The sequence below is a fragment of the Haliotis rubra genome, unplaced genomic scaffold (assembly GCF_003918875.1).
Source record: "Haliotis rubra isolate DU_JTF1 unplaced genomic scaffold, ASM391887v1 Scf380, whole genome shotgun sequence".
NCBI classification, from domain to species: domain Eukaryota; kingdom Metazoa; phylum Mollusca; class Gastropoda; order Lepetellida; family Haliotidae; genus Haliotis; species Haliotis rubra.
The window spans coordinates 695,469-718,469 of NW_025767058.1; the positions used below are offsets into that span (position 1 = coordinate 695,469).

General features: G+C 36.0%; 1 protein-coding gene across 1 annotated transcript in view; it reads left to right on the top strand.

Moving 5' to 3' along the window:
* LOC124286346 (neurexin-3-like) overlaps positions 1-23,001 on the top strand; it is a 131,101-nt gene that overhangs the window by 50,081 nt on the left and 58,019 nt on the right. The window contains 5 exon segments of the mRNA XM_046722707.1: positions 4,817-4,963; positions 6,026-6,186; positions 6,754-6,780; positions 14,362-14,520; positions 19,172-19,964. Coding sequence (XP_046578663.1) covers positions 4,817-4,963; positions 6,026-6,186; positions 6,754-6,780; positions 14,362-14,520; positions 19,172-19,964 — 1,287 coding nt within the window.

The following is a 23,001-nucleotide window of genomic DNA, read 5'->3' on the forward strand; positions in this document are numbered from 1 at the left end:
CCATCATGATGTTTCCCAGACTGGTAAAGAGGAGCACATATTGCTGCCAAGACTCCTGACGTCATCTTGAAGATAGGGTTCGGTAGTTTGGTGACATTTGGCAGAGTATCCAAGATGCATCCCTTGAGCTTTATTTCATAACCATTACGATATATTGATTCACTCTGGCCGGACACTATATTCATTTGGGAGTCTACATGATATGTGCTAGGTCCCTTCATAATACTGGATGGAAGGCTTTTGTATCTTTTTAAATTTTTGAAATGCATTGAGTTTGCAATCTTTTTTGTGTGGAATTTGTGGATTTTAATTAATTTGTATAATCTTCCCCATCTCCAACAAGCTACCAGATTATAGTGAAGAATCAAGATGGTAGATAACTACCTTGTATTGTGTTTTGGTTGGAAAGGAGAAAGGAAATATCAAAATATATTTCAGTCCATAAAGTGCCATGAGACAGACGGATGTTGATTTGAGGTAAAAAAGCAACTTTTTCTATTCAATTCAGTGAATTGCTGCAGGGTTCTCAGGAAAGTGTGATATTGCTTGTTGACAACACTTTGGCTGTAAGAGGCTTTCAAAACTGATAAGTTGAAGAGGATTTGGCATGGATCCTTTGAAGTTTCAAAAAACAATTTTATATCCAATGTTATGATAGAAGCGTCATCATCATGTTCAGAGATAATATAACAATACCCCAGGCAATTCCGTAGGTGTAAACTGCAAATCGCTTTCAACACAAAGGTGACATGCAGGTCAGCTAATCAATATCAGATAATAACTTCCCACATTGATATGCCCTGTGAGAATGGAAAATGATGATTTAGATGTTTCCAACCAGTGTTTAAATGCCCATTGTATTTGAGGGCATATGGTGAAACAGTTGGAATCCTAGTCTGATAAAGTGATTATATGTCCTTGATTGATGGCTAGCTCTTAAGGTGTGATGAGAAGGCAGCAGTGGTTCTTCAGGGCTTTCTCGATTCAAAGCTTCATTGAAAGAGAAGATACAATTCACATTGGTATCTATCAAGCATTTCCTAATTGTTGATGGGTCATTCAGTTAATGCTGACTGGGACAGTTTATATCTGGGAGGTTTTTAGAAATGCTTGAAGAAAAACTGAAATCTTCGCAAATGAGATATTGAATTGGACCAGTGACATAAAGGGATATTGAGTAGACTTGTGACTTACCTCAGTTGCTGCAATAGCTTGTCAATGTCAGTTCATCAAGCGGTCATTCTTTGATGATTTGTAGTCTTTAAGATGTTAAGATAGTAAGGACAGGGATTGAAGAAGGAACAAGACCATATACAATATGTATTATTGTGTAAGGAGTATCCTTATAAGGATTGTAGGACATGGCTAATGCTGGTTTGAAGAAACAATTCCTTTGAAACACATTTCTTAGTTTTGAGGCATAGACATATAACGGTGTTTACTTGTGCCTGTCCTTTGACAATTATTACAATAAGTGAATACATTTTTTATTCTTGATTTTCAGTTTTTGAAGATGTGATTGCTGCCAATAAATCAGGAATGTTGCCAAAAAACTTGGTTACTTAGTTAAATGTGGTTCTACAAACTATGCATACTTTGGGCACATCATAGTCTGCAGACATGAAAGTAGTCCTTTCGATTAAAAAGTGACTTTATTGACTGCTAAATGGATTTTTCACATATTCTGCTATTACCAACTGTCAAAGCAATTAACAGAATGTAAATTTGAAATGAGAGATCATGTTTGACATCTGTGCAGAAACTTGACTTAAAGCAGAGATTTCCTTTAAGTCCTGAATTTGAACTATTTTGGTTACATTAAGCATTGCCTGTATTGACATAGGCATTACTCTGAGGTGTTGGCTTAAAGAGATAAAAGTGTCTAGAGGTACTTGTATGAGTGATAAAAGTTGCTGAAACCGTATGAATATGACCATCTCTTACTTCCGAGATTACCAAACATGGCAGTATTTGCAGGCTGGTGTCTGGAAAGCCTTGGGGTATATGTTCATGTTTGCCTAAACCCAGTCCAAAGTCAGATAGCACCATGACAGCGCCTCAAAATGGTTTTCTGAGCCAGGAATACCACAAGGGCTTTTTCGAATGTCAAGGTCATTGCTGGCTCATGTTTTATTATATGTGGGAACGATTCTGTCATTAACCTTGCTTGCATCATTACGAAAATTGTAAAAATCATCCGTGTACGTTGTGAAGCGCAGGCTGTAATATTCAAACCACATTGATCTTGCTGTTGTTATGGCACTCGTTGCTTGCGGAATCTGTTCAGTGTGGAAAGGAAAGATGGAGGGAGTGGGGTGATGCATGGGAAATCAATACTGTTTCACTACCGCTGATCCCATGTTGGAATTGCTCCACGAGCCGTGGGAAGACCACACTCCCAGTTACATCAGTTCGCTGATTGGGACACTGCCTTCAGTAATGTTTGGTGATCAGTGCCTATAATCATAGTCGATGGTTCCACAATGAAATTGCTTAGCTCCTTTGGCCACTGTATGGGCTTCTGATAATGTTGATATGAAAGTGCACAGGTATTAATTGTACTCTTGAGACATTCTCATATGTAGTTAGGGGGCATTTGTCCTAAAATGATGCCACTCATTTTCAGAATTTTTTGTTTTATTTGAAGGATGAGATGTGCGCAGGGTTAATACAGATAAAATAGAAGATACACATCACTTGTTCCAAAAAGAGTCTCATCCTAATGTGTATTTCAAGGTGGAGACTAAAATTCTGTTTTCGAGGACATTTTTGTTCCCATGGCAGTCTTTAAGTAGAAAAGCTACGGAAACAGATAACCATGTCATGACAATATGAAGGGTCCTTAACAAAAATGTTTAATTACAGGCCTTGAGGTCAAATCACTTGCTACTAACCAATAACACACCAGTAAACTTGGTTTTCTAATGCAACTTGTTGTTGGGTATTGATCATAGAATTCCCTCCTGCTTGTACAGTATTAAAAAGCTTAAGACAATATTGACCACAAAGTTGGTGCAGTCGTTATATCAAATGAAAATTGAATGAAAATTCCAATACATGCTTTGGCATGAAGGTACCAGGGATTGCGTTCATGTATGTTTGAGGTTGGCTAAGCCAATCAGATAGTGTTAGTGTAGTCAAGTGTTGTTGCCTAGCTAAGTTTTGAAGCCTTTGTTTGATTTCTAAGATAAAAAGACTGGCTAATGCCTTTGGGTGCTATTTTAGAAATTGAAAAGCAGTTTAAGAGTTTGGGCTAACAAAATTGAATTTGTGGAAATGTTTTTTGTTAAAGATAATTGAAGGTTTTGAATGATCAGATAATTATTTTAAATGAACTAAGGTTGTGGAAATGCTGTTCCAGTACCTTATAATCATGGTATAAATGATTTTATGTGTACCGATAAGTCTCCGTATTCCCCAGACATTACCATACAGGTGTGGAGGAAGGAAGTAAGGCTGATACTATCTGTTATTCACTAACATTAAAGCAAAAATGCTGCTTCTGTTCAATTATTTATACCATATGCTACTCAAGATTCAGTAGTCATTACAATGTGCATTCAAACATTCAAAACAAGAATTACAGTTCTTTTGTTGCTTGTCTGTGTTAGAAATCCAGTTCAATGCTGATTTTAGTACTCACCAAACCAACCAATAACAACCTTCAAATAAACTTGTATAGTTACGAGACTAACACATAATACTAATTGACAGGTTTCTTTGTATAAACAGAGACCATATATCTATATTGGTATATGGTCTGGTGTACTTGTATGTTATGTCTGAGACAGCCAGTTGTGGCTGATACTGTTCACTAATAATAACTCTGTAATGACGTTAATGACACTGATCTCAGTAATTATCCTGATATATTTGCTGTGTATGACACAGCACATTAATAACGCGATGCCTTGATGAATCATATGGAGTAATGGAAGGTCATTATTCTCAGGTACTTAGACATGTCGGTATTAGCCTGTCACTCATTTTGTGGTCATGGAAATATTTGTGTAACCATGGTGATGACAAACTGTAGATGATGTTTCCTTATTTACAACTAATCATTGGCCTTTATATTTCAAGGTTACTAGCCTTGAACCTTGAATGTATTGAAAAATGGCTCCATAAACTGTAGATTATTCATTAGCAAATATTGACATGAGAAAACAGTAATGTATTATTATAGGATATTTATATAGCGCACATATCCAGGCAACTAGTGCATGCTCAAGGCGCTGGTATTTTCCCCTCGATCATTGGATGTCAATCTCAACGGCACATCGTATTATCAATCTCAACTCCCTGGGGAGTATACAACTCTTGCAGCCACTAGGCGCACCGAGTTATTGTGGCTTTCTCATCCTAACGAGGTACCCATTCACAGCTGGGTGGACTGGGACACATAGTCACAGTACTTTGTCCAAGTTCACTGCACGTTGCTGTACCCGCAATGTATATCTGGAAAGAACTAAAGAACACTTAATTCTTCAATACCACTAGAGTTCATCTGTCTAGGTGCTGACTGACTATAGTGATATGAAAGAACAGAGGGTCTTTAACTTCTTTTGATTAGTATATGTTTCATATTTTTTCAAGATTTCATTACGATCATGTCTATAAAAGGTTTCAAATTAATGTTCCAAATGAAATGACATATGGAGATGCCTTTATGTATGTAAACCTCATGGGAATTTATCTCAATTGTTTTGGTATCTTTTAACAAGAGTGATTCAATTTTTCCCAATGAATAATGAGTTTGGCATTTGAAGTTCAGATTTTGTACAACTGTGGCTATAGTTAGTCATTTCTTTTTCAGAGAAGATTCCATCGGATGCCACATTCCTGGGAGCACAGTATTTTAGTTATGAGCTAGTTAGTAGAGGTGACCCCATTGTCAGCAACAGTGATGAATTGCAGTTGGATTTTAGGACAAAACAAGTCAATGGAATACTGTTTTTCACAGGTAAGTAACATATTGATTGTATTTTAATCCTCATTTTGTCCCAGTCATCTGACAACTTATTCATCAGTGACAAGTGTTAATACTATACCAGTGAGACTGTTATTAGGAGGCTGCAGATAAAGACTCTTCTGTGTTCTCAACTTTACTGCATGGAGTAAATTATGTATAATTATTTCTGAAGTTGTTGTTGAATAGATCTATATTGGCATTAGTTTGTATGCCACTTAATAAATACTGGTTTAGAACTTGATCTTATTGTTACGAATGTCGTAACTCCCAAACCATGAAAAAGATGTGATGACTGTTTTTTCACTACGAAGCCCTGAAATGGTTGGAGCATTCTGAGGCACTTGCAGTAACCCAGTGATTAAGATCCTTGGATGAACCATTCCTATGGTATTTTTGGCAAAGTCAGTCAGAACTAGTCGGATGGACAAACTGACTAAAAGAAAATATTCTTCAATGAAACCGTAATTCAAAATATATATACTTATAATAACCAAGAATCTATGATATATAAGTAAGTCCTAATTTATTTCTTTTCACCTCTTTCGTGTTTTGGGGGCGGTGGGGTAGCCTAATGGTTAAAGCGTTGGCTCATCACACAGAAGACCCGGGTTCGAATCCCCACATGGGTACAATGTGTGAAGCCCATTTCTGGTGTTCCCCGCCGTGATGTTGCTGGAATATTGCTAAAAGCGGCGTCAAACCAAACTCAGTCAGTCAGTCTTTCGTGTTTTGATGTCAGATCCTAGGCTGCAAGGAAGCGAGTTCTCTAACAAGTTGTATTTTTAAAAATCACAAATATTGCCTTAAGGCCGTTTTTAACTACAACTAAGTACAAGTGTGATGCCTCCCAACTTGCATTTAAAATTAATTCCATTCAGTGCTTCATTATTAAATTGAAAACCACAAAAATGCTTAGAACAAAACAGAAATAAAGAACAAGATTTCATTCAGTAATTCATAATTTGGTATTAGCAGCAGTGTCACCTTAGGGCAATAGTATCAAAATCTAGTGAAAAGGTTATCGAAGTTTCAATTACTCGACTTGTTTTTCAGGTGATCTAAAAGATTACTTGAATGTAGCCGTACGAGATGGTGGAATAATTGTTACAATCAATCTGGGCTCAGGGGCTTACGAAGCTGAAGTCCGACCAAGTCATGTGCGCTTTGATGATGGCCGCTGGCACCACCTCGTGGTCAGAAGAGAAGCAAGGGAGGTAATGCTGACATTCATAATCCCATGGTGTCAATAATCTATTATCTATATACTCCAGTCCAGTGATACATTTATACTACCCTATATTATATATGCCTATTGCACAAACCTGCACCTCCTTAGTTAAATGAATAACAGCGCATGGAGATATTTGTTTGAAGAAATTGATTATATACACTTAGATGTTTACACTTTGTTGAATGAGATAGTTTGTTATCTTTGTTTTGAAATGGAACTTGGTTGTTCCCGTAAACGGGATTTAAACCCTGATGGTAAAATCAGACTCCCCGTAGTCGCCAGAATATGTTTATTTGCCTGCATGGAATGTTAGCAGAATGTAAGAATTGGTTTGACATTTTTATTTTAGAATGATGTGAAGTTTTCGAATGTGATCAATTTTTCTTGAAATGAACCAAGTTTTTAGATCATTTTTCCATGACGAGTTTTTGACACAGGCAAGCAAATACCATAGTATGCACAGAGAGTGATACGTTAACAATTTGTCACATGATTTTCATAATTTGTCTTTATTTGTTGCAATCTTTTTTTTCCAATTTTGTAATATCAGCTTACTAGGGACAAAGGGGTTTGCTTTGTAAGTAATTTTGCATGTCCCGGGCATGCTAGTAGATAGGTATAGCCCCCCTTTTCACCCGCCTTGTCCTGTATGTTTACCCCTCCTATTGTAATCAACAACTATCTTTCTATATTGTGCTGGTTTATGGGGGTTCGTCTTGTTCAGATTGACATCGTCAAGAACTGCAAGTATCACATACATTTCAAGGAACTTTTGACATTTGGGAAATGTTGAAGATTTGTATGATGTTTCTTGTTAAATGTTTTATGGATTAACTCAATGTAATTTTTTTTATTTCAGCTTTTTTGGAAAAAGAATCTGAAAAGCAAATTGCAAGATTGTTTGATAAGATATTGATATGTTTGAAATAAACTGAATTGTGTGAATTTGTCAGTGGTCATAAGTGAAAGTTGAAATCAGTGGGAAAAAATCCTCTAAAGTCTGAAGTTATCATCTTTGCTTACTGATGCTTACATTAGTTTGTATGTTTCATGTAGTTATGCTATTGTGAAAACATCTTTTCAAATAAAACTTTAAATGTGCTTTTGGTGGCAATAAAAAAAGTAGATAAATCAATTCATTTTTACATAAACACTTTTGAAGAACATATACCTTGATTCTGTACATCTTCTGCACTGGTAAACAAAATAATAAAAAAGGCTTTTGATTCAGTATATTTTTTTCAAAACATGCACCAATTTTCTTCTTTGTGAATTTCATTGAAGCCATAAATGAATTGAATTTTTTTAAATGCCGATGTAGGAAAAAAGTGGTGCCAATCTTACTTATGGCAAGTCCTGCTTATAGAGTGTGTGGCACTTTCCAGAACAAAATTAATTGTTGTAATATTGTCTTACAGAAGTCCTTAACATTACCACAAAAATATTTGTCAATTTCAGTGATTTATATGATTTTACCAGGGAAATAATTACAGTACATTAATAATTATCAAGTGCATTATAGTGAAAATGAAAATGAATAGAAATCTTTGAAAGAAAACACAGGATGTGATTAAACTTTCTTTTAAATTTAAAAGTAAATAATGAAACAAGTATTGGTATGTGTATGGTGTTTCATAACGGATTCATGTATGTGCAGCATCTTGAAGGGTCACCTAGGTTTTGTTTGTTGTTTAATGCAGTATTCAGCAGTATGCTATTTTAGTGATGGTGTCAGTAAATAACCCAGTGAATGACATCATGAGCATCGATCTGCTCAGTTAGGATACAGTGACATGTAACTACCAGGTCAGTGAGCTTGACGGACCACCTGGTGCCAATTGATCAGCCTTCACCTCAGGCTAAGTTGTCTCTTACTACATACATGTGTGGCTGAAGAATTCTAATCTGCATTTTCAGGGGTCAGTCAACTAGGGTGAGTGATTGAGTTTAGTTTTATGCTACACTCAGCAATATTCCAGCTATGTGGCTATGATCTGTAAATAATCAAGTCTGGACCTGACAATTCAGTAATCAACGTCATGAGCATCAATCTACGCAATTGGGATACGATAACATGTGTCAACCAAGATAGTGAGCCTGACCATCCTGTTAGTTGCCTCTTACGACAAGCATGGGTTACTGAAGACCAATTCTAACCCGGATCTTCCCGGGTCAGTCAACTACAGTAGTTATGCAAGATGCCCATTAGAAACATCAGCAAGCATATCGTCACAGCTTGTTAACAGTTGAAAGATATTTTGTTGATGTTTAAGTTCCACTATTGGATATTTTTTTTAAAACTGGGAAAATGGACAACTACTATTAAGACCGATGAAAGTGCAAGTATAAGGTGCTAGAAATAGCTTCCCCTAATACCCCTGAAAGCTCATACACCTGTAAAACATGACCTATAACAGTCAATGTGTGCATAACATGATTCATTCCATATGCCACTCAACTGCACTCTTGGAAGCTGAAAATGCAGTGGGTCATTTTCAATACTAATATGTCCTAATATTTGCTAGACCCATTGGTATTAGGACGCTCAGTATATACTGTGAAAAACAATAAACTGTCCATATATATACTTTATGTTATGGATCTCTTGAATTTTCATTAATGATAACAGCCACATCCATAATTAAGTGCCTCACGTGGTATTATTGGTTGAGTGTCATTTACTTTGAAGTAAAGATAGGTTCTGAAACTGAAATCTACACTAGTTGAATGTTGTAATTGTTGGTCCTTGACCATGCTTGTTGAGACCTCTAATGCTGGATATCCCCTCTGATACCTCTTTGTGTATGGATGACAGTCTTTCTTCAATCAAAAGTTATGTTTAGCATATAGTAATAATGTTCTTCCCTATCAAAGTTGTATTCTGTGCATATATTTAACCTCTTTAATGATTTTACTGACAGAAATTTGCAAGAAATTTGTTAAGGAAAACCAAGTTCTATACAAGGATTGATAACGGTGTTAGTACCTACACCGAAACGCTGCACTCATTGCAATAAACAAGTTGACTATCCATAGAACTTGGTTTTCCTTCACCTATACAACTTCTAAAATACCTCTCAACGAAGAAATTTGTTGTTAAGTGATCAAACTAATGGGACTGTTAGGGTGTGTTTCATAATTGTTCATATGTTAAACCCAATTCTACAAATGAATGTATGCAGGTATGAACATTTCTCAATTGTTTACTTAACAACCTTGTTCATTGTTTTGAGCCTTTGCCTACTGTTTTGAAGGCAAGAGAGTAGCATACAGTATCTGTGATAACAATAATCAGTAACCTTTTAAAACACAGAGACTGTAATTGTAGAACTGGGAGGGGACACTTAATGGTATTAGAAAAAAACAGCTTCCTCGTTTAAATGGTACATAAAATGTCATAGTGATTAAACCTTTGAGTAATTTGGTATTTGGTATTCTTAAATGTCATCGCATAATGTTACATAATAATTGTATTGTATTTAAGGAGCTATCTGTGATGAAAAACTTGCACAATTTTATGCTGTACTGAATAGTTTTGATATTACTGGAGAAAAAAACCTTAATAGTAAAAAAATAATTAACAATATTCATCAGTAGTTATACATTCTTACAAGATACAGTCACACACATATTAATGAAATGTTTACAAACATACTATTTGCTCTGTGATCACATACGATCTGAATACAGTACTGCATGGTATTGGAAAAACTAAATGTTTCTCAATCTTATATAGATTAATGTATAATGTCCCAACATATTTAGTGAGATTAAATGGGTTATGGATATACCTAAAATAGATATTATGAAATATTGTTGTTGATAATATTCATGTACCTGATGGGATGTATGCAGTCATATGATCCTGCCAAGAAATATTCATCTTGTTGATAAATGTGGGACGGCATTGATCAGAATTGATGTAATCAGGTAAGGTATATTGTTACTATATAATGATAGGATTGAAAATAATGTTGATAATTAAAATTGCGCTTGATTCTCTGTGTAGTAAATGTCAAGTGTAAATATTGAATTAATGTCTTGAGTTGAACGATTGAATACAAAAAGGGAGGAAATGTTAGACTTGAAATTTGATATATTGCTTCTATTAAACTAAATCACTGGGTAATACAGTTCTCTACATCAAAGACAAGCATTATATATTTATGGTTGTATTTGTACTATAGCCTATTGTATCACATAGAACAAATTCCAATCTTCATACAATGCTAAGTAGTACTGCTAATGTATATTGATGTGAGAAATAAGCGATGAACCTATATTGAATCAGTAATGAGTTTGTCAGTGATGGTAGTTACAGTGATGGTACCAACTACCTAACTTGGTGGACTGTTTGATGTTTGGAGAAAGCACACGATACTGAATACCTAAATCACCCTGGGCAGCTTTATGAAGCACTGTTCTTTCAAGTTAATTATAAAAATGTAATTAAAAGACATAAAGATGTGATTTTGCTCTCAAAAAGAAGAACATTATTACATTTTTGTTGTGTTCTGCCTTTGTTTCATTAGTTGGTAATCAGTGAAATTAGTTTTTCTAGTGAATGAATGTTTTTCTCATTTTCTCCCCTTTTCATCAAAACGGAGGCCAGTACAAATGCATGAAATATATACACACATAGGCCATTAGCATTGTTGAGGTGTCAATAATACATTCAGTGTGATAAAGTCTTCTTTGTCCTATCCTACCAGTTGGTATGGCAGTTTATATGTTTCCTCATCTTCCTTGTAGCATGTGAAAACCACATGGTAACATAACAAATGTCCGTGTTAGATTGCATTACACCTAGGTAAGCAAACATTACAGCAGTAGCTTGATATGAATTAGAAACTTTAGGAGACCACAGCTGCATTATATTGATCTGAGTGAGTGAATGAGAATGGTTTTCTGCCGCTTTGAGCATTATTTCAGCAACAACACAGCAGGGAACACCTGAAATGGGCTGTACACATAGATATTAATATGGTGTATCAGTAAATTCTATGGATCATGTAGGATTAATTTCTGTTTGAAAGGATAAACGTATCGTGTGTATGTAATGATTTATGTTGCACCACTGACAGGATCTGAAGATGAATTAGCTTCATTTATGGATTCATCCTCAACAGTGATGAACAAATGTATTGGAAGTATAGAATGACACAACCACCCTCCTGGGACACCCAGCACTGGTTGATGGATGTTTGGCATGATATCCATACACAGGAAGAAGGAAAGTGAGCTAGGTTTCAGTTCACAGAGGTCAAGGATTCAGCAGCCTCCATGCGAAACATGTTCAGAGATGAGATGGTTTCAGACAGATCGTTATCTGCATGGTACATGAATTACAAGTCTAGATTGATTAGGAAATACAATGGTGATCTTTCATGATTGTTTTCTGTCAACCTAGATGACTTTGGTTGTAATCATTTTATGATCATTTCAGCCATAGACAAATACTTTTGTTGAGGTCAAACTTTATGCAGCCGTTTAAGACAGGTCTTTTACAACAGGGGTTGTAATTGTGTATGTGGTGGAATGTCTAGGTTCTAAGTTTCCAGAACATGTATGACTGAAAGAGAGAGATGAACATGTTGTAGATGCTAGCAGATACATGTACATGTACTCAGGCAGGGGCGGATACAGCTTTTTGAGAAAGGGGGTGCACAGTTCATTTTCACCCATTTTCATGAGAGTCTCAATGGTCATTTAACAAACTTTCAGGACAAAAGGGGGTGGCGCGCGCACGCACGCACACACACACACACACACACACACACACACAAGAATGATGTGGGATGTCATATTTATCAGCTTTTGTGTTAGATGACATGCCATAATCTGAATATGGTTGCTATGAATAGAGAGGGGTTTTGATGGAAGACCATATCAGTATTGCTCAAACAGGGGATAATTTTGTGACTTCAATTTGTATTAGTTTCACTCATAAAGATTTGTTAAAATTAAGTCACAGAAAGAGTCAGCATATTTCATGGTCTCAGATAAACTTTAATTTGCTCATATCATTACTCTGTCCTTTATGATAAATAGGGTCACATACAACAATGCAATTAGCACCCAGGTGATCATAACTCCCATACCTTAACATAGACTTTCAATAGTAGCACTATGATTGCATGTGACAAGGTTGATTTGATAACAATACAAAATTTGCACAGTACTTGTTTTTCATCCTAGTTTTATTGTTTGGCGTGACACAGTCGTAGTATAGGGACATTTTGGTCAGTACTGTATATGAATCATGGCCTTCCATGTTAGGAAACATAAATCGACCTCTCTGACATGTTCTGCCTCCTTTCTTCTCCTTTTCATTTATGTTGACAACCGTTTATTTTGAGCCAATGTTTTGTCCTGTTTTGTCCACAAATGGCTATATGTGTGTAGCCATGTCCATCGTTATTTAAAGGAGGACTGTATTTTTGTTGGCGGGCTTGCCCTGTATTAAGTAGATGACTCTTCATGCTTCCGGTGATAATACCTCATACTCTACAGCAGTGTTGTCATCTATGTATAGTCTCTTGCTGTCAGTCAATGTTGTACATTTCATTTGGCTGACAGTGATTGCCTTCTCAAACAATACTACATAGATGTGTCTACGTTGTTTAGAACATTACATATTGTTGCATGAAGTACAAGTAAGCAAATTGGACATATGTTCTGTGACCTAAATTTACATTAGTTTCTTTATTCAATATTAAAAGAAATATAATGAGTATCAGTCATTTCTCTACTGTATCATAAGAGTGGATATGTCTTGTTCAAGGTTCTCATTTTGAGAGATAGTTTCAAGAAATAACATTGATAAAAATAACAAATATTGTGAACGATGTAACTGATGCATGAAAAATTGTTGTCTGTCATGATATACGTAATTATATTGTAAAAATATTAAACATATTCTGAAATGACGTTGCAGGTAAGATGAGGAAGATTAGATTTATGTATAATAAAATTGTACCTTTGTACATGTCAGGTTTAAACTTCTGTAATTATAAATGATGTTTGTCTGATCAGACAAATTCAATTTTCATTGCAGTTGGGTGGGTTAAAAATAGGAATATTGCCAAATATATTTTCGTTATTCAACTGTTATGATAGCAAAGTAGAAATATGTATTTGAACTATTTTGTGTCCTAGCTTGCTGAAATTGATTTTATGAAACACAAAATACTTACCTGAGAGTGTTTGACTATGTCAGTACAGCTATCTTTGCATGGACACATGGTCTATTAAACTTCCTATCTCTATTGACCTCAGGGTGTTCTGTTTCAAATTCACTGTCTAATGTTTGACAATTAAAACTTTCATCAGGTCCTTTTACTATCTTTCGGGATGGTTTAATGGTTATTGTTTATTGATTGGGGATACTGATCTTATTCTATTATTTCAACTGGGTATTTGTTTTCATGGTTATTGCATGAGAAAACTGGGCACTTTTTCATTTGCATGTCAGAATGAGGCATGTTTATTGCATGCATTTATGTTGTGAATTCATCACCATAATTCCAAGGTATAAGTTATGTATAAATAAGATAACAGTTGCACTTTCATTTTCATTTTCCCCCTGTAAATTGTTCCTTTGACATACACAGCTTTTAAAAATATTTGTAAGAAAAAACAACAACATAAATATAATATAATCATGTTAGCCACTATCCACACATGAATGATAACACAAGCTGATAGAATATAGAAGGAACTTAGCTGCTCTTGCTTGATGCGATAAATGAATTATCATCCTAGGAATCATCTTCATACATCATTTTTATATGGTACCATTTTCTAAAGTGGTAGATCCACATCACCCTGTTATAATTTCTGGAAAGGGGTGATGCTTTAGAAAATGGTTCCATATTTTGTTGTTTCTTCTGTCAATATTTGAAAAAAATAAGTTTCTCGGCTCCAAAGCTAAATGTCTTGAGTAAAACTTTGTCAATCAAAATTCAGTTGTTGAACTTGCAGGAACAATTGAAGATAGTATTACAGATGCTGAACTTTCAATAAAAAAAGAGGGTTAAGATCACCCAACAATGCCGTGCCTAATGTTAATATGGGTTGGAATCTGCATTTTCAATGAAGTAAGAATTATGGAATCATTATTATCCTAATTTTCACTCAAATCTGTTTTGCTTGTAAGATCTCAGTTGAAGTGGATGGTGTCCATAGAAAGTCCGGCAGCACAACTGGCCAGTTCACCTTATTGTCCAGCAGTCTCCTCTATGTTGGAGGGAGCCCCAACACTGCCACGCTGGTCGGCTCAAGGGTCACCCAGAACTTCAAAGGATGTATGCGAAAGGTTAGTATATATCTTTTAACAGCTTATGCTTTGGAAATCTGTTACAAAAAAACCAAAATGTATGGACTTACTGTTCCACACTGAACACTATACAAATAATTTCTGGGGCAAGAATGAAATCAGTTTCATTAGAATATGGACTAATTGATATGTTTTAGAAGATCAAGACATGCAGGATCTAATTAAGTCAAAATGACCCAATTAGGCAAGACTGACTCATTGACAAGGACATACCTCTGCATAGAAGACCAAGATGTACTGGATGTGTGTTCCTTGAAGAACTATCACTGCTTTGAAGTCCAGGATGTACAGGGACTATCTTTGCCTTGAAGATCAACTTACGTTAGATGTGTATCTGCCTTGAAGATTAAGATGTACAGGGTTTGTCTGTAGTAAAGTCTAAGATGAACTGGCTATTCTTCTGCCTAGAAGATGAAGATGTAATGGATGTGTCTGTCTGGAGACCAATATGTACTGGGTCCTTCTCCTGACCTTGACGTCCAAGATGAACTGGGTGTATCTCTGCTTTGAGGACTAAGATGAACAGGGTCTGATGGCAGTGAAGTCTAAAATGAACTGGTTATGCCTCTGGCTAGAAGATGAATATGCACTGGATGTGTCTCTGCCTGGAATGTGAGTGAATCAAAGTTTTGAAGACCAAGATGTACCTGGTCTATCTCGTCCTGGAAGTTTTAGATGAACTGGATGTCTCACTGCATGGAGACCAGTATTTACTGGATATGTCTGCCTAGATGACCGATATATCCATGGTTCTGCCCAGAAAATCATTTTCATATGCAGGACATACCACTGATGGGAGGACAAATAAACATGTGCACCACTAATGTTTGTCAAAATGACTGATATGTTGGATATTTTACTGATTATCTGACCTAGCTATGGAGAACCTGCATTTTAAAAAAATCAGGACGATCTAATTGACTTGGTCATCCAAAACCTTCTCATCTGTAAACTTGAGTTTGATAATCTAGTTCAAACTGGTAATAACATTACACGCTCATCAGTTGCTGCTACCAAAAGAAGACTTTCATTAACAGTCTAGACAAAGATTTGACAAAGTTACCAGACCATGAAGATTACCCTTCAGTTAATGTTTTCTGTGAGCAAACTGTTCTGAGGACTCCTTGCTATTGGATATTTTATCATTTGATACTCAGATTCTAACAAGTGCATTCAAATGGAACTATTTGAAACACTAATGCCAGGAATGAGATGGATGAAGACTCTTCTGAAAGGTGAAATAGGTCAAGATCCTTCACAGAATAAACATTTTCTTTGCTTGCTTCTCTGAATATAATTCAAAGCAAAGTCAACTGAATTGAGTGTTTACATGAACTTAAACAATTCAAACACTATTGAACAATTCAAAATCTGCATGGAATCGGCAGAATTCTGTTGATTATTCACATTCACTGAATGACAAGATTGTGAAAGCAGCACAGCTTGAAAATATTCCTGTTATTTGCAAATGGAAGTTGCTGTTCAGCGTCATATTTGTATGAATATTGTTTGAATTCATTTGAGAGAAATTATGTTATAAGTAAGCAAGGAAAATATGGTGGTATATTTAATGTCCAATAGTCTTCAAATATATTCTGTAGATATTATGTATTACCCTCAGTTACAAAAAGGTCCTTAAAATTATATATTTTGTCAGAGTATGAGGATTGATAAGAAAAAATATAGTTTTGATTTGAAAAAAAGTTAAGGCAAGTTGTTCAATAAGTAATATATGAATAAGAAACAAAGCCCTATTCCAAACTTGATTTTAATATGAATACACAGTTTTTAATATTGTGAAAATCGTATTTTAAAAGTAAAAATGTTTTCGATGAAAATTATTGATCTGTAATTTATCTTGACACTGACTTAATAGTTGTGTATCACAAAGCTTTTCATCACCCTCACCAGTGAGCCAGCAGAGATAGCCCAGATGACAAGGTCGTAGGGTTCACTGTTTTATCCTGGAACAGAAGCCAATTATTGTTTGTTGACTGAGAGGTTGCACGGTGACCAGATTGGTTCTGGCAGCTAAGTAGCCACGAACCATAATCCAAAACTTATTGTTTCCTTCTCATTGGATTTGCTCTCGAGATAGAAGGAGTAATTGTTCATTACTGGTATCAAGCATAGACCAGAAGGAAGTCTATGAAGGTAATGGGATGTAGTGTAATTGTCGGACCATTTATGTGATATTATTCAGGGAAATTAGTGCAACAAGACCTTTTCAAGTGAAGATGATTAAAACTGGCAAATTTCTGTCTGATCCTGCAACAAAAGCTTTTCTAATTCAGTTTAGTGTGCCTTCAAGATTATCAATTACAAATAAGAGCTGCCATTGATAATTTGACAGGAAAAATATAATTGTTTGTCATGTGACTGCTTGGAAATAATTGTGGTTTATTAATCTTGGAATACCAAGAATGTTTGAAGATGTTTTGATCAGGAACACAGAGTGGATGAAAACGAAGACCTGCATTGTTGATAAACTGATATTCGTATGAAACAAACTTGTTTGAGTCTTGTGTTCTGGCTTGCTTCAAAAGGAGAAATTGCATGGATAGGAATGGTGTGTAGATTTTCCCCCGATATATTCTGTTAGATGATGTGGGGTATTTATACAGACCTAATTTATGTTCTTACCATGTAATACTGATTACAGGTATTAAAGAGGGTTTGCATATTTATACAGACCTAATTCAACATATTTTAGTTCTGTTCTTCATGTTTGAGTTAAGGAATGACTTTCTAATCGTAAAGTCACAAAATCAATCAGAACCTCAGTAATAGTTAGGGACTAATTACCAATTTCTAATTTGTCATTCTTTTCCATAGTAATTGAGCCATATTACCAATTTCTTGGTCCTTCTTTTCCATAGTAATTGAGCCATATTACCAATTTCTTGGTCATTCTTTTCCATAGTAATTGAGCCATATTACCAATTTCTTGGTCCTTCTTTTCCATAGTAATTGAGCCATATTACCAATTTCCATAGTAGTTTGGTCTTGGTCCTTCTTTTCCATAGTATTTGTTGGTCATTCTTTTCCATATTACCAATTTCTTGGTCAATTTCTTTCATTCTTTTCCATAGCCATATTACCAATTTCTTGGTCATTCTTTTTAGTAGTTGAGCCATATTACCAATTTCTTGGTCATTCTTTTCCATAGTATTTCTTGGTCATTCTTTTTGAGTGAGCCATATTACCAATTTCTTGGTCATTCTTTTTAGTAGTTGAGTCATTTCTTGGTCATTTTTCCATAGTAATTGAGCCTTCTTTTCCATTACCAATTTCTTGGTCATTCTTTTCCATAGTAATTGAGCCATATTATAATACCAATTTCTTGGTCTTGGTCATTCTTTTCCATAGTAATTGAGCCATATTACTAATTTCTTGGTCATTCTTTTCCATAGTAGTTGAGCCATATTACCAATTTCTTGGTCCTTCTTTTCCATAGTAATTGAGCTATATTACTAATTTCTTGGTCCTTCTTTTCCATAGTAATTGAGCCATATTACCAATTTCTTGGTCTTTCTTTTCCTTAGTAGTTGAGCCATATTACCAATTTCTTGGACCTTCTTTTCCATAGTAATTGAGCCATATTACCAATTTCTTGGTCATTCTTTTCCATAGTAATTGAGCCATATTACCAATTTCTTGGTCCTTCTTTTCCATAGTAGTTGAGCCATATTACCAATTTCTTGGTCATTCTTTTCCATAGTAGTTGAGCTATATTACCAATTTCTTGGTCATTCTTTTCCTTAGTAGTTGAGCCATATTACAGATGCTCCAGTTTTTGGTGTCATCATAACTTTTGGGGTACAATCATCATACCATAACTGGTCAAAAGATCAGGGCTACATCATTCAAGGTCTAGAGCTTTTGAAAGGTTTTATGATAGATATGTTGAGGAATTTTCTGTTTTTCATGAATCGGTGATGCAAAATAATGCCTTATGGAATTTCATTTTCTTAACCTGCTTCGTATGTATGTGGACTTACTACTATTCAGGTGTAATCATAACTTGCCACTGCATGTGTTAGTGATGGTGCAGCAGGATATGCTCACACTTTTGTGAAAACCTGTTTATCATCACTATTTGACACATATCCTTATGACTAAGACTCAGTTGAACTGATTGCTTTTAGCATACCCCAGTAGTAGTTTTGATTGTCACAGATGTGACATTTTAGCGATAGGCTCTTGCTTCACTACGTATAGAGAATGTTCTGAAAATAGGAATAAAAACCCCAACAGCTTAAAGGTGACATAATGTGGGATCCATATTTGAAAGTCTGATAGAGGATGACTGAAGAGACACAAGGAACAGTAAAGAGAGTGAACACAGTATTCCACAATGAAGATGACAGCCTGACATGTCAGTAAATGTGTGGAGGCAAATCAGTTCATATGTTGTCTCTCAAGTCAAACGAACCTGAGTGTAGTTGTCAGTTTGTTCAATTTTTATGATAAATCACATTTGACTAAAGTTAAAAATAAGATATCATTTTTAAGCTTCCAAACTACAAATGTTTATGACACTGTGAACTGTAAATTACTTGACTGGGACTAATTATTTGATCATATGTTGCCACATTCAGTGAGATATTTCTTGTCTTGTTATTTTCAGGTACGATACAAGGCCGACACTATCGACCTTGACCTTACAGAGCTGGCCAAAACAGACCATGGACTAATAACAGTTCATGGTGGTGTCATCTTCAACAAGTGTCAGGAGCTGGTGGAATCACATCCAATAACCTTCACATCACCAAACTCAATCCTCACGCTCCCTACATGGGACGTCAGGGACAGGAGAGGCTCCATTGCCTTCCAGTTCCAGACAACAGAATCCAATGGTGTGATCATGTTCAATCCTGGCCCTGATGGACATACAGACTTCTTTGCTGTGGAGATGCTGGATGGTCACTTGTATATGATTGTTGACCTTGGATCTGGATCAAAGAAGGTCAAGGCCAGTCGGAATCCAGTCAGTGATGGCAATCCACATGAAGTTTACATTGATTATCAGGGTCCACAAGGGTACATAACTCTTGACGGACAGAAGGAGTCCTATTACGCTGATGGGAAAGATGTTGATTTGACCTTGTCTGGAATATTCTACTTAGGTGGAATAAGCAGAAACCATGATTCAACCAAACTACCACATTCCATGTGGGCAGGCATGCTTCGGCATGGCTTTGTTGGATGTCTCCAAGATTTGGTTATCAATGGTAACAAAGTTGACCTGGTCGCGAAGGCAAGAGCTCAGCGTGCGCAGGGAATTGCTGAATACTGTCACCGTATGGAGCCTCAGTGTGCCAGTCATCCATGTATGCATCGAGGAAAGTGTCTGGAAGGATGGAACAGATTCGTCTGTGACTGTAGATCTACAGGCTTCAATGGAGATGTCTGCCAGATAGGTTTGTACCAAACCTTATATGTCCCTTTTACACATAATGTATATGTCAGGGTAGAGACTGCAATCTGGTAGAATCGGGGATTGCAATCTCTACTAGTAGGATCGGAGATTATACCAGTAGAGACTCCGATCGCAATCTCTACTGGTAGAGACTCCGATCGCAATCTCTACTGGTAGAATCTCTGATTCTACCAGATCGCAGTCTCTACCCTGATACATATACATGTGTTTCATTGCTGAAAAGGTGCAATTTTAGGGTATGTAAGAAACAGATTACTCTGCTCATGTCTGCCATACGTACCATTTATCTTTCAACTTGTTTACAAATATATAATCAATATATAACTCATTCGATAAAAGTATTTGAAAGACATTCTATGACTACTGTTATAAAAACTAGATACCAGTATTTCCGATCATTTATCAATGTTCATATCAACAATCATACCTACCACAAAAGTACCTAGCAGCATTAAGTTATTGTTGGTATATATTAAACTCTTAATGTATTGAGATCAAAATTACTGCCCGTCTACTACTAGAGCCAGACTGGTGGTTGACGGATGTGAAAGGCTGCCAATGCCAAATCACCACTCATATGACAACTGAAGTAACAACTGACATCTCTTATTGATATCAACATCACTCACCTTCTCAACACATAATTTTTATCCCCTTTTAAGGATGAAAAAATTAAGTCTGCATTTCATTGGGACTGTTTCCATTTGCTTCTGTAATCTGTGAGTAGCTGATAGCAGCAACTATCAATTATTTTGGCTGTGTTTTATTTGCTCATAGATGATGTATTGTCTGGCTGATAGATTTATTCAACTATTCAAATACTGACCAGACTGTTACCTGTCAATACAACTTGTCCTAGGGCATGTATTTGAGAAAATTGGTCTGGAGGGAATTGAACAGCATTTCTCCTTCCCCATCTTGTGGCCTCTGTTACAGAGGCTTGATTGGCAGTTTAGGTCAAAAGTGAATACGTTAACTTCATTGACATGACTACTAAATTTGTATTGGACAAGACAAGGCACGTTTTTCATGGTTCTACTTGTTCTGTCACACAGTTAGCCTAGGAGCTGGATGTTTTTAGTACAGTACAGGTTGTAGCTGTCAGGAGACTTTTTTTAAAAATCATAATAAATGTTTGGAATGTTATTATTAAACGTTGAGTAGAATGCCAACATGCTTATCGCAGTGATTTTATTAAAGATATATGATTAGCTGTCTATTACATCTGGAAATCACCTCAATAAGCATTACCATTACTGAAAAATTGCAAATTTGAAATCCAATTTGAAAGTTTTTACCTTCAAGTGAGTGAAATGACACCATTCAGTCATTGGAATTATCAGATTGATGTAAATGTTTTTCAGTGAAAATATGTCCAATCTGATGTGACGCTTATGACTGTATATGTGGCTTTTAGGATTATACAAACTGAAAGCATGTATACATATGTCCACACATCTGTTTATCTGCACTTTGTATAGAATCCTGCCATTATCCTCACATCTGCTAAGTGCAGCGTAAAACTACCGGTAAACTCACTCACTTACAGAAATCCTTGATCTCACTTGTTTCTTTTGAATGCAGCCTCTTGCTGCTAAGTCTTGCTCTTCCTCTTTATGAAAAGGAAGTGACAGACAGAATGCTAGCAAGTTACTATTAGCATGTCTAGAGTTTTACTGACACCCTGAAGGAGCTTGTTGAGTTCATTTTGCTATCCAGGAGACAAAAATCTTGCTTAGAAAGAAGAGAGTTGCTTAATTATGTTCATATTGTCTCAAATCATTCATCAGTCTCCAAGATGGAGTGTTAGTTATGCCATGAGTAAACAGTGTTCCTCATTGTGTGCAAGGAGAAAAACACTGTCATCAATCTTTGCTGGCAATTTTACAATTTTTGTTCAGTCAAGGCGAATAGCAAACTTGCATTATTTTTCCTCCTTTTTTTAAATGAATATCGAACAAATAATGGAATGGAAGCTGACTCTATTATCAAGGTTTTACCGTGACTGCAATGTATTGTTTCTGGTCCAAAATGAATTTAGCTTCGGTGACAGTTTTCTGTATGGGGAGATCCATGGGAATGTACATATAAATTGCTCCTTGCTCTACCAAGTGCCGGCCAGACAGTATTTTATGGTATTTCCTATCAAAAATGACATTGAATTAAATTGACTTTGTTCACATTTTCCCAGATGCGTTGTAAATCTTTGCTTGCATTAAGTTATATTGCCAGACATTTTAGTGTTAGGAGCTTGTTGTGGAAGTTTCTGTTTGATCGATGCTTTGATTCTTTATTGAAGATTTATTGTTAAAAAGTAGTGTTGGATGGTCATAATGGCTCATGTGCATGTAAAGTACATATATGGAAGCTAAAACCTACACCAAGCCGTGGTTCAGTGTGTTTTCTATCAGGATAGCGTCCACTATTTTAACACCTCACAAGCCGTGGGTCAGTGTGTTTTCTATCAGGATAGCGCCCACTATTTTAACACCTCACAAGCCGTGGTTCAGTGTGTTTTCTATCAGGATAGCGCCCACTATTTTAACACCTCACAAGCCGTGGTTCAGTGTGTGTTTTCTATCAGGATAAGCCCACTATTTTAACACCTCACAAGCTGTGGTTCAGTGTGTTTTCTATCAGGATAGCGCCCACTATTTTAACACCTCACAAGCTGTGGTTCAGTGTGTTTTCTATCAGGATAGCGCCCACTATTTTAACACCTCACAAGCTGTGGTTCAGTGTGTTTTCTATCAGGATAGCGCCCACTATTTTAACACCTCACAAGCTGTGGTTCAGTGTGTTTTCTATCAGGATAGCGCCCACTATTTTAACACCTCACAAGCTGTGGTTCAGTGTGTTTTCTATCAGGATAGCGCCCACTATTTTAACACCTCACAAGCTGTGGTTCAGTGTGTTTTCTATCAGGATAGCGCCCACTATTTTAACACCTCACAAGCTGTGGTTCAGTGTGTTTTCTATCAGGATAGCGCCCACTATTTTAACACCCCACAAGCTGT